Raw genomic sequence first — 12,923 nt, 5'->3', positions numbered from 1 at the left:
ATTAGGATCTGGAACTAACTTTGCCCTTCCCACTTTACTTATGCTAGTCCAAATAAACAATTGCTATCCATGGGCAAAATTAACTAACTCAGCACAGAATATAACTCAAATTTGTTCCTTTCCTAATCTACTTTGTCACACCAGATGATGCACCTACACATTAATGCACCTGCCAAGTACTTCCACAAAAAAATTGAATCATTAAATAAGACAGATTAAAAGTACATTCATACTCAATCTAAGGCTTCAGTTAATCTCAAACTAGGTTTTACATCAAGTACTGTATATTCTAATCTAATGTTGCTCCAGCGCAATCTTCTACAATAGCCTTTCACCTCTGTTGTTGTTTGGACATACTCCCCCCTTCCATTTAGTGATCATTCAAATTATAGTATCATCACTAAGCATATGTAACACATTACAGCCAATAAGCAACAGGAAAAAACACAAGTATTGTGCAATGTTGCACAAGTAATTCTCTCCATTTCATCACCTCATGCTGTTCCCACTAGCATCTCACAAATTGCTACTGATAATGCATCGTAGAGTTAATATAATTCAAAATACCCTCCCCAGATATAAGCCAAAGAGGCATTCTGCAGTTAATATTACAATGTGCTTTCTATTGTTCAAGTAAACATATGAAAGCATTGTACACCCCTCAGTATGTTACTACATTCCTAGTTGCAACAGTTATAGTATTGGATTTCTTCCAGATGCCTAAAGCAAATTAACTCTTTTCACAGCTCTAGCCAAGACTTCACTTATTCTATTCCAAATATAAAACTCTCCCCACTTACTCGCACTTTAGAAAACTTGAACTCCGCCCCCCTGTAAAAAAACTGAAGAGCACAAACATGCTCCCAGCTAACTGCACAGCAGATTCTAACAATGGATCCCCTGTTTCTGCAACCACTTGTTTGCACTCAGTCTTTAGAAAGAATGAAAGCCTCCATGCCCTGCTTTAGAAAAGGTTACTCTTTAAGCTGACCAATTAATTAACCAAAAGTTTGAACATTTACTACAAAGTGCCTTTCAGCAGAGGTAACATTTGGGAAAAAGAACACCTCATGAGACACAGAATAAAACTATGCAAATATATATATTTAAAATTATGAGTAAATGTTCAGCAATAACTATTACAATAGACAAGGCAGAAAGCCAGTTAATTTACTGAAATCATAAATTTAATTTGAAAAAGCTTCTCAATTCTAAATAATTAACTGAAGAAGTCTAATACCCATCTAGTGACAAAATGAGGGCAGACTCATTCACAAATCTGTTCTGCTTTTGCCATCATTAATGATCTGAACTAGTGCCAAATTACCACCACCATAAAATAAGCCCAGCAGAGGTGGATTTTGTGCCAGTGTTGAATGGGCAGCCTGCCCGTATAAACTGACTATAATCCTAGCTGGCTAAATTGAATGCATTTCTGACGCCATGATCCCTTTCCCTGCCCACACAATACCACCAGTGTGCAGTTTTTAAAAGATAAAACTCAAGGTGACCAGGCTGGAAAATTCTATTGCCCAATTCAAGACGTTGAGTGAAGAGTTTTCTACAAACATAAAAAGGGTCTATTGCCTAGGTAATTATCCCCCAAACTAATACAAAATAGAATATTGGCATAGAGGGCCACTAAACATTCCAAATCAATAAAAGTTTCATACCATCAGTAGCTAACAAACAGATCTGAAGCAAACAACAAAATTAACCCGTAGATGTTGCTCTCGTTTACAATGAAGGCCCCCTTCAGTAGTAGAGGTATGTTGCACCTTGGTACTAGCATGGCAAATCGCCATGCACTACTTGCACCTTAAGTGTAGTGGAAGAACCAGTAGAACAACTACTTAGGCAGATTAGAGTAAACTTTACTCAACTTCTGGTCAAGTTATACCTTAACTTTAAAAACTTGATACAGACACCAAGCCCCCACCCCTCCCATCCCCACAAGGTGTTCCATTTATCAGTACAAAGAACCTTTCCCTTTACAATAAGTATCACAACTGCATAACAAAAAAGAAACAGGTACTTCAACAAAAGACTGCAGTATGTAGTTATATGCGTTTGTCACTAATGTACCTTAAACAAGTCTAGTTCCATCCGGAGACGATTGTTGTCTGATAGCAGATCTCTATTTCTATTTTCAGCATGCTCAAGCTGAGTCTCCAGTTCCGCTTCTAGCTCTCGACTTCCTTCCTGGAACTCAATTAACTCTTCCCGAGTGTTCTGTGCACTAATAAATAGAGGTTGAAAAAAAAAAATTGGGGAAACATTATGCGATTTTATTTTAACATTTTTCTTAAGAAGTTTCTGCTTATGGCTCCTAGTTTTGGACTCTCCCACAAATACAAGCTAATCACTAATAAATCCAATAGGGAATTCAGGGGAAACTTATTTGCTCAGAATAACTACAGTATGGAACTCATTGCCACATGGAGAAATTGAGACAAATTGCATAGATGACTTTAAAATGGGAATCTAGATAAACATGCAATGGAGAAGAGCAGAATAATATGAAGATAGAGTTGAATGAAGTATGGTGGGAAGTGGCTAGTTTTGGACCATAAACACTAGCACAGACCATTAAGGCCTGTTTCTGGGCTGTAAAATTCTATGTAAAAAAAATCTCATTTGCAAAGTCAGTACTTAATCATTTATACAATAAGTTGAAAGTCTCATTTAATTGCAGAAAACAAATGAAGGATGTTACTTCTGTGCTAATGTGATCCAGGACTTATACAGATCTCAAATTCTATTTATTTGGGCACCAGTTTATAGCTTTACATAATTAAAGTTTTCTATTTGCAAATATTCACAAAAACAACATCTTGTTCTACTAAGTATATCCTTGTTCAGTACCTACCAGTGCTGGTATTTTAGGGCAAGCTCTTTCCAATAAGCAATTTCCTCTTCAACAGAATTGAAAGCCATTGTTTCCAAATCATCCATTGCAACAACTCCAAATTTGCTGTCTACATTCAAAGAGAAGCAGGTGTATATTATAGATGATTAGAACTCAGTAAAAGTATTTGCCTGTAAAACACAAACAAACAGTCATTTGAGAAGCCAATATATTTTCTAGTTCTCAAAGCCTAGCATGGACCCTTTTTTTTAAAATTCGTTCATGGGATGTGGGCATCACTGGCTAGGCCAGCATTTATTGCCCAACCCCAACTGCCCTTGTTCAGAGGGCATTTAAGAGTCAACTACATTGCAGTGGGTCTGGAGTCACATGTAGGCCAGACCAGGTAAGGATGGCAGTTTTCCTTCCTTAAAAGGACATTGGTGAACCAGATGGGTTTTTACAACAATGGTTTCATGGTTATCATCAAACTTTTAATTCCAGATTTTTTTTATTATTGAATTCAAATTTCACCATCTGCCCTGGTGGGATTTGAACCCGGGTCCCCAGAACATTACCCCGAGTCTCTGGATTACTGGCCCTTCCCCATTTCTTTCCATATTCATGTGATGCACATCTATTATGCTGGCATCAAACAGAAGGGACAAACACAAAAGAGCTAACATATTGTAGCACGTTTCCTTTTTTAAAAAAATACTTAAGGTCTAAGTCTGAGCACAACTGCAGTAATTTGATCACTAGCAAGTTCTACCCAAGATTTCTCTCCTTTACATTCATAACTAAAGAGTGTTAAAAAGGTACAATGCATTGAAGGGATGAGGTGACATCTTAAGCCACAAGTATGAAGCAATGCTTAAAACTCATTTTTATAATCATGCACTGGAATATTTAAAAATGAAACATCAGTTTATCTTGCTTCCTTTGAAAGTGCAAAAAGTAGAACATTTCAAGCTATTCCGCCAGACTATCATTTTCAACGTGAACAACATGCACAAGCATTTCCATAATTGTGTGTGATACAATGAGAAATATTTAACATGGTACCAGTACATTTGCCACTGTACCCAAAACTGATAGTGCAAGGGCAGGTTGAATTTGAAGAAGTTGTTAAATTGCAGGACATCATTCCTAAAAAAGTAATTAACTTTTTGGGTGGCGGAATTGGGACAACAGGCAGGATTGTTAGTTAATATTTAGGTTTAATTTTTTAGTGGACAACTTTTATCAAGATATTAGAACTGAATGTAATTAAGGACAAGCATCATCCTCCAACTGTTGCTGTGTTGATCAACTCAAAAATCAAAAATAGACCAACTGCCTTAAATATTGCCTACTTGTAATTATTGGTTAATACAATCACGTAAATGGAACATTAGTGTATTAGTGCATTGCGTTCTCCTTTAATAGAGAATAGTAAAAAAAAATGCTCTTCTCATCCCCAATTAAGCAATATTTTATGATATGCAGTTCTCTATCAATGCTTTTTTCTGGTCTTCTGTTCCGATTCTTATTTGGGTATGGTTCCAAAAATACCACAGCCGAGTGTGGAATCATGAGAAACTGGACAGTAAATGTCATCCAGCTACTTAACAAAGAGGGCATCAGAGTCAATTCCAATCCAGGTCTCGGCCACCATCCAGACTTTCCAGCAAGATCATTCATTTGCAATCACAAGCAATTGCTCTAGCCAAGGAGCACTGAGGTCAATGTAGCTCACCAACATCAACAGAGTACAGACCAGGAATTAAATATGGCACCTTATGTCATTTCGGCTCAATACTGCACCTTTACTATTATGACTGCACAAATTTTCAGAATACATATTTAAAAACTTTGAAGAGACTCTCTCAGGCATGTATACTTAAAAGGCCTTAATTAATTAGCAGCTCTTGAAAAGAAATCTCAACTTTTTTTGTTGGAAGGTCACAGAATCAAGGAAGCTGACTGATTGATGACTAAACTGGTGAGTCAACAGCTGACAAAGCTTAAGGCTGCTCACCACGAGATGAGCATAGAAATGACATCAAAATGAGGGGAAAATAAATCTATTTTAAATGCTGCAATGATGGTGAATCCAACAATTTTCAAAAAGATTAAGAGATGCTGATGGGACCATCTATTTATCTTGGGGGGGGAGGGAGGTGAGGTGGGGCAGGGGGCGAAAAGAGGGGAGAGGGGGGTGGGGCAAAGAGGAAAAAAACACATGGGAAACAAAATAAAAGGAACACTTGACTCGTGGTGCAATCCAACATATGACTGAAAGCTTGATCAAAAACAGAGCTTGGGCAGCTGAAGGTTCTTCAAAAAGCCTGGGATGGGGGGTAAAATGTATAAAAGGAACAAAGGACACAGAAGAGGAACAAGGCTAGAGGTCGACCAAAGGGAGAATGACTGGATTGTTCTGCAGAGCGCTAGCATGGACTTAATAGGCCAAATGGCATCCTTCTGTGTCTTAATTACTCTATAAACAGAAGAAACTGGAGAAGGTCAAAATAGATGAGCAAAAATAGCAGCAATGGGCAAGCAGTACAAAATATGATCAGCCAAATTTTGAATAAATTGGGGTTTATGAAGAGGATATTAGAAGTAGTTAGTCCAAATGTGACGTCAGCACGGATAAGGGTTTCAAGTGGCCGTGCATGATGTTACAGAGGTACAAATCACCTAGGTTCAGGTGCATTTAGATGTGAATGTAACCAAGACTCCATAGGTTGGTTCAGTAAAAACAAGTGTGAGGAGCGGTGATCTTTTTTTATTAACGGTATGTGGGTTTCGCTGGCTGGTCCAGCATTTATTGCCCATCCCTAGCTGCCCTTGAGAAGGTGGTAGTGAGCTGCCTTCTTGAACCTCAGCAGTCCATGTAGTGCAGGTACACCCACAGTGCTGTTAGGGAGGGAGTTCCATGATTCTAACTCAGCAACAGTGAAGGAATGGTGATATATTTCCAAGTCAGGATGGTGAGTGGCTTGGAGGGGAAATTCCAGGTGGTGGTGTTCCCACCTATCTGCTACCCTTGTCCTTCTAAGTGGTAGCGGTCGTGGGTTTGGAAGGTGCTGTCTGAGGAGCCTTGCTGAATTCCTGCAGTGCATCTAGTAGATGTTACCCACTGCTGCTACTGTGTGTTGGTGGTGGAGTGAGTGAATGTTTGTAGATGTGTTGCCAATTAAGCGGACTGCTTTGTCCTGGACGATGTCCAGTTTCCTCAGTGTTGTGGGAGCAGCACTCATCCAGGCAAGTGGGGAGTATCCCATCACATTCTTGACTTGCGCCTTGTAGATGATGGACAGGCTTTAGGGAAATCAGGTGGTGAGTTACTCGTCGCACGATTCCTAGCCTCTGACCTGCTTTTGTAGCCACAGTATTTATATGGCTAGTCCAGTTCAGTTTCTGATCAATGGTAACACCCCACCCCCCCCACCCCCAACCCCCCAAAGGATGTTGATAGCAGGGGATTCAGTGATGGTAATGCCATTGAACATCAAGGGGCAACGGTTAGATTCTCTATTGTTGGATATGATCATTGCCTGGCACTTGTGTGGTGTGAATGTTACTTGCGACTTGTCAGCCAAAGCCTAGGTATTATCACGGTCTTCCTGCATTTGGACATGGACTGTTTCAGTAGCTGAGGAGTCACGAATGGTGCTGAACATTGTGCAATCATCAGCGAACATTCCCACTTCTGACCTTATGATGGAAGGAAGGTCATTGATGAAGTGGCTGAAGATGGTTGGGCCAAGGACACGACCTTGAGGAACTCCTGCAGTGATGTCCTGGAGCTGAGATGACTGACCTCCAACAATCACAACCATCTTCCTTTGTGCTAGGTATGACCCCAACCAGCGGAGAGTTTTCCTCCCTGATTCCCATTGACTCCAGTTTTGCTTGAGCTCCTTGATGCCAAGCTCGGTAAAATGCAGCCTTGATGTCAAGAGCAGTCACTCTCACCTCAGGAGTTCAGCTCTTTTGTCCATGTTTGAACCAAGGCTGTAACGAGGTCAGGGGCTGAGTGGCCCTGACAGAACCCAGAATGGACGTCAGTGAGTAGGCTATTGCTAAGCAAGTGCGACTTGATAGCACTGTTGATGACCCCTGCCATTACTTCACTGATGATCGAGAGTAGACTGATGGGGTGGTAATTGGCCGGGTTGGATCTGTCCTGCTTTGTGTGTACAGGACATACCTGGGCAATTTTCCACTTAGCTGGGTAGATGCCAGTGTTGTAGCTGCACTGGAACAGCTTGGCTAGGAGTACGGCAAGTTCTGGAGCACAAGTCTTCAGTACTATTGCCGGAATATTGTCAAGGCCCATAGCCTTTGCACTATCCAGTGCCTTCAACTGTTTCTTGATATCATGTGGAGTGAATCGAATTGGCACAGGAACAGAGTTGATAGAACAGGTCAAAAACCTCAGGCTTTTCAACACTTAACTGAAAAAAAAGTTCTCTCATCAATCACTTGAATACAAGAGTTGGTTACAAGATAAGCCTGGACATAATCACCTTAAACCCAGGCATCATCATCCCACACATGGAAGCTGCACGCTTGGATGATGCTGCCAAGAGACAATGTGTAGATGGTGACAAGGTGGGGTCCAAGGACTGATCCCTGTGGGACAAGGTCAGAAGTCACTGCTGGAGGTACACTGGCTGCATTCAAGGTGGGGACAGTAGCATCCCTCACCACTGACGTCCATTCAAAAGCTTGGTGGGAATAAGGGTAGTGAAACAGTTGAGCATGGTCACAACTGCAGGTGAGTTAATGGATGGAGTGCTGTCAGAGAATTTGTTGAGATTTTGAGTGAACTTGTGAGGGAGTTGAAGATAATTTTGCCAAGAGTGGATGACATGTTAGAAGAAGTTAGGTTAATATGTATAGTGAGTGAGTCCAGGAAATAAAGACAAACTTCACTATGATCAAGACCTCAGACGAGGAGGACATGAGAGCTTCTGTGTGATTAAAATTAAGGATAGAGAAATCAGAGATTAAGGGAGCTTTTAAGCATAGGATTAAGTTACCATTTTGAATGTAGAAGCCAAGGGAGATCTGAAGTGGAATCAATATTGGCACGTGAGGAGGCAGTGCTCAAATGAGGATTTTAAATGAGTTTAAGTAGGCTAACAAAATACACAATATTACAATCCATCAATCTGGTCTGTGGCATTTGCTGCTCCCAATGCTGTCTCCTCTACACTGGGGAGACCAAACTCAGACTGGGTGACCACTTTGCTGAACACCTTCGGTCTGTCCACAAGCATGACCCAGACCTTCCTGCCGCTTGTCATTTCAACACATCACCCTGCTCTCATGTCTACATGTCCATCCTTGGTCTGCTACAATGTTCCAGTGAAGTCCAACGCCAACTGTAGGAACAGCCCCTCATCTTCTGATTAGGCACTTTACAGCCTTCTGGACTTAACATTAAGTTCCAACAACTTCAGACCATGAATTCTCTCCTCTATCTTCACCCCCTTTTTTTCAATGTACTTTCATTTTTTTCTACTTATTTTTATTCTTCATTATTTTATCCCTTCTTTAAATCTCCCCATTTTTATATCATTTTCTATCCTTTTTCCCCCCAACCACTGCCCTCTCCCCACCCCACCCCCAAAAGGGCCATCTGTTACTTGTTCCATGTTGTTCTTTCATAGAGTGCTGACCCTTGTTCTGCTATTAACACATTCTGCTTTCTTACCTTAATGCCACTATCAGCAAGTTCTTTAGACCTTACCATTAACACTCCTTTTGTCTTTTTGTCCATGACATCTTTGTCAATCTCTCCTTAACCTCCACCTATTGCTGGCCTTCTATCCAGCTTCACCTGCCCCACTCCACCCCTTAAACAGTAGAAATTTCATCACATTGCTACTTCTTTCTAGTTCTGAAGAAGGGTCATACGGACTCAAAATGTTAACTGTTTCTCTCTCCACCGGTGCTGTCAGACCTGCTGAGTTTTTCCAGCATATTCTGATCATGAATATGTTGTTTTCCAGCTTGGCACGCCAAAAAAAAATCAATTTGTTATCTTGCAGGCATCAGTCTGTTTACCCGTATATCTACAATCTTTCATTACCCTTCGTGGGTTGCTGCATATCTACATCCATCCCACTGACCGACAACTAAAATATCTGCAGTTTTTCTTTTATAGAATCAGTTTGGTACATTGAAATATTGCAATGTTATTTTGCACTTAAGACCTTTAGCAATGTCCCCATCACTAGGATCTGATTTGAGAAACAATAAAAGTGTTTCCACTTATTACACATAAATAAGTTACTTAATGCGCTTCAAGCTAAAGTTGCTGGTAAACAACCCTTCAATTTATCCACGAAACTGTACAATAACAAATAAATAGCAATATGGCCTTTCAAAACTAATATTCAAAGCTTTAAATTTTAAGACATTTCCAAGTGGCCAACATAATATATATGAAACAAAAACAGAATTACCTGGAAAAACTCAGCAGGTCTGGCAGCATCGGTGGAGAAGAAAAGAGTTGACGTTTCGAGTCCACACGACCCTTCTACTGAAGGGGTCATGTGGACTCGAAACGTCAACTCTTTTCTTCGCCACCGATGCTGCCAGACCTGCTGAGTTTTTCCAGGTAATTCTGTTTTTGTTTTGGATTTCCAGCATCCGCAGTAGTTTTTTGTTTTTATAATATATATGAATTCCATTTCAATGGGCACCCCCAACGGCTGACATAGGAAATAGGAGGAGGCCATTCAGCCCATCGAGCCTGCTGTGCCATTGAAAGCTTAGGGCTAATCTGATTGCGGCCTTAACCCTACTTTCCTGCCTGTTCCCCATAACCCTTGACAATCAAAAGTCTGTCCAACTCAACCTGGAATATGTTGAATGACCCAACCTCCACTGACTGCTCTCTCTCTCTGGGGAAGAGAATTCCAGAGTCTAACGGCCCTCAAGAGAGAGAAAAAAAAATCCTCATCTCCTTATATTAAATAAGAGACGCCTTAGATTTAAACTTTTGCCCCTTGGGTGCAGATACCCCCAGGAGGGGAAAAAAAATCCTCTCAGCACCTACCCTGTCAGATGCCCTGAAAGCAAATGTGTTTTGCAGCGAGGCCGAGGTGGTTCCTTCGGCTAAATTTCTACACAGGTTAAAATAAGGGCGAGTTTGGCCCATCAATAAAGAGCCCGAGAACTGCAGCAGAATGAAAACCACCAGAGCCGGAAAATATAACGGAGACGTGGCAAGTTCCCCATCGGGTTCCCAGGGAGTTCACTCCCTCAACGGGAAAAGATGGGATCGCGCGGCCGGGGGCCGGGAACCGCCCCGGTGGGGGGGGGGGAGGGTAACGGCCGGGACCCGGGGGGGGGAGGGGGGGCTGGGGGGAGGAGAAAGGGCCGGGCCCCGGTCGGTCGGTGGGTGGGGTTAACGGCCGGGCCCCGGGGGATGGGGGGGGGGGTTAACGGCCGGGCCCCGGGGGGTGGGGGGGGTTAACGGCCGGGCCCCGGGGGGTGGGGGGGGTTAACGGCCGGGCCCCGAGGGGTGGGGGGGTTAACGGCCGGGACCCGGGGGGGGGGGGAGGTTAACGGCCGGGCCCCGAGGGGTGGGGGGGTTAACGGCCGGGCCCCGGGGGGTGGGGGGGTTAACGGCCGGGACCCGGGGGGGGGGGGGGGAGGAGAAAGGGGCGGGCCCCGGTCGGTGGGTGGGTGGGGTTAACGGCTGGGCCCCTGGGGTGGGGTGGGGGGGTTAACGGCCGGGCCCCGGGGGGGGGGGGGGGGAAGGGGGTTAACGGCCGGACCCCGGGGAGGGGGAGGGGCGGGCCCCGGTACCTCAGTCCCACTGCAGAGCGGGGAGGGGGAAGAGGCCGGGCGCCGGCAGCCGCCAGGCGGAGGCCTTGGGTAGGTCAGGGCGGCGGCCACAGGAAACTGGCTCGGCCGCTGCCGCCATCAGGGCCCCGCGAGCGGCGGATGTTCCTTACCTGTCATGGCCGGATCCCCCCCCACCGCCGCTGCTGCTCGGTCTCTCCTTGTTTTCCCTCTATCCACCTAGATCCCTCCGCCTCTCGAGCTCTCCGGTTGCTCTTTAAATCCAAACCATCACAGTCCGGACACTCTGCGCCCCCATTGGTCAGCATCTCACAAGCGCCTCCTCTGATTCGCCAAAGAACAGCCAATCATGGCGCAGGATGACGTCACGCATTGTCCGGATTCCCCTGCAGTCACTGAGATCAGTCACACGTCACGCACTGTCTCAATTCACCCAGACACTGTCTCAATTCACCCCCACACTGTCTCCTTTCACCCCCACACTGTCTCAATTCACTCAGACACTGCCTCAATTCACCCCGACACTGTCTGAATTCACCCCCGCACTGTCTCAATTCACCCAGACACTGTCTCAATTCACCCCCACACTGTCTCAATTCACCCCCGCACTGTCTCAATTCACCCCGACACTGTCTCAATTCACCCCCGCACTGTCTCAATTCACCCAGACACTGTCTCAATTCACCCCCACACTGTCTCAATTCACCCCCGCACTGTCTCAATTCACCCCCACACTGTCTCAATTCACCCCCGCACTGTCTCAATTCACCCCCGCACTGTCTCAATTCACCCAGACACTGTCCCAATTCACCCACACACTGTCCCAATTCACCCACACGCTGTCTAAATTCAACCAGACACTGTCTCCCTAATTCACCAAACACACTGTCTCCCTCAATTCATCCAGATACCATCTCCATCGATTCACACACCGTCTGCCTCTATTCACCTACACACTGATCATAGGATGGTTCACCCAGAGCTGAGAGCAGTATCATTGTCTTCCATTAGCTTTCACCCTGTCACTGCTGTCAGCTTATTTTCTTCCATTAGCTAAGTCACTGTCTAAGGCCTTTCAGCCATGGGACATTGAGGGGCTGGAAACTGTGCAAAACCCCTTGGGCTGTGTGTTTGACATGTAACGAATATTGTAAATATTAACTTTTAAAAAATTTATTCTTTCATTGGATGTGGTTATTCTGGATAGACCAGCATTTATTGCCTATCCCTAATTGCCCTTGAGAAGGTGGTGGTGGTGAGCTGCTTTCTTGAACCACTGCAGTCCATGTGCTTTAGGTACCCCACAGCGCTGTTAGGGAGGGAGTTCCAGGATGTTGACCCAGTGACAGTGAAGGAACGGCGATATAAGTCAGGATGGTGAATGGCTTGGAGGAGAACTTGTGGTGCATCTGCTGCCCTTAACCTTCTAAGTGGTAGGTGCTAGTTGGTCACGGGTTTGGAAGGTACTGTCGAAGGAGCCTTGGTGAGTTACTGCAGTGCATGTTGTAGATGGTACACTCTGCTGACACTGTGCGTCAGTGGTGGAGGCAGTGGATGTTGAAGGTATCAATCAAGCAGGCTGCTTTGTCTTGGATGGTGTCGTGCTTCTTAAGTGTTGTTGGGGCTGCAGTCATCCAGGCAAGTGGAGGGAATTCTATCACACTCCTGACTTGAGCCTTGTAGATGGTGGACAGGCTTTGGGAAGTCAGAAAATGAGTTACTCACCGCTGAATTCCCAGCCTCTAACCTTCTCTTCTAGCCACACAAGTAATATTGAAACATAGGATTTAGGAGCAGGAGTAGGCCATTCAGCCCTTTGAGCCTGCTCCACCATTCAATAAGATCATGGCTGATCTGGATGTAGTTTCAACTCCACTTTTCTGTTTGCCCCCCGATAACCCTTGACTCCTTTATCTGTCAGAAATCTGTCTAACTCTGCCCCGAATAAATTCAATAACCTAGCCTCTACTGCCAGGTCCAGTTCAGTTTCTAGTCGATGGTAACGTCCTGGATGTTGATAGTGGGGGATTCAGCGATGGTAATGCCATTAAACATCAAGGGGTGACGGTTAGATTCTCTCTTCTGGGGAAGGTTTGCCTGGACTTGTGTGGCATGAATTTTACTTGCTACTTATCAGCCGAAAACCTGAATGTTGTCCAGGTTTTGCTGCATATGGACACGGACTGCAGAGTATCTGAGGAGTCGCGAATGGTGCTGAACTTTGTGCAATAATCAATGAACATCCCCACTTCTGATTTTA

General features: G+C 44.3%; 1 protein-coding gene across 2 annotated transcripts in view; it reads right to left on the bottom strand.

Annotated features, from left to right (window-relative positions):
- The window catches only part of nde1 (nudE neurodevelopment protein 1), a 40,169-nt gene extending 29,207 nt beyond the window's left edge, over positions 1–10,962 (bottom strand). For both annotated transcript variants that reach the window (XM_078559143.1, XM_078559142.1), the window contains exons 1-3: positions 10,816–10,962; positions 2,870–2,978; positions 2,086–2,239 (exon numbers count right to left, since the gene is read on the bottom strand). In XM_078559143.1, coding sequence (XP_078415269.1) covers positions 2,086–2,239; positions 2,870–2,978; positions 10,816–10,822 — 270 coding nt within the window. In that variant the 5' untranslated portion in view covers positions 10,823–10,962. The remainder of the gene's footprint in view (positions 1–2,085; positions 2,240–2,869; positions 2,979–10,815) is intronic.
- Between the last annotated feature and the right edge of the window lie 1,961 nt (positions 10,963–12,923).

This window comes from Cetorhinus maximus, chromosome 15 (assembly GCF_964194155.1).
Source record: "Cetorhinus maximus chromosome 15, sCetMax3.hap1.1, whole genome shotgun sequence".
Lineage (NCBI taxonomy): Eukaryota > Metazoa > Chordata > Chondrichthyes > Lamniformes > Cetorhinidae > Cetorhinus > Cetorhinus maximus.
Note: the sequence above shows the minus strand (reverse complement) of the source record. Positions and strands in the feature narration are given on the sequence as shown.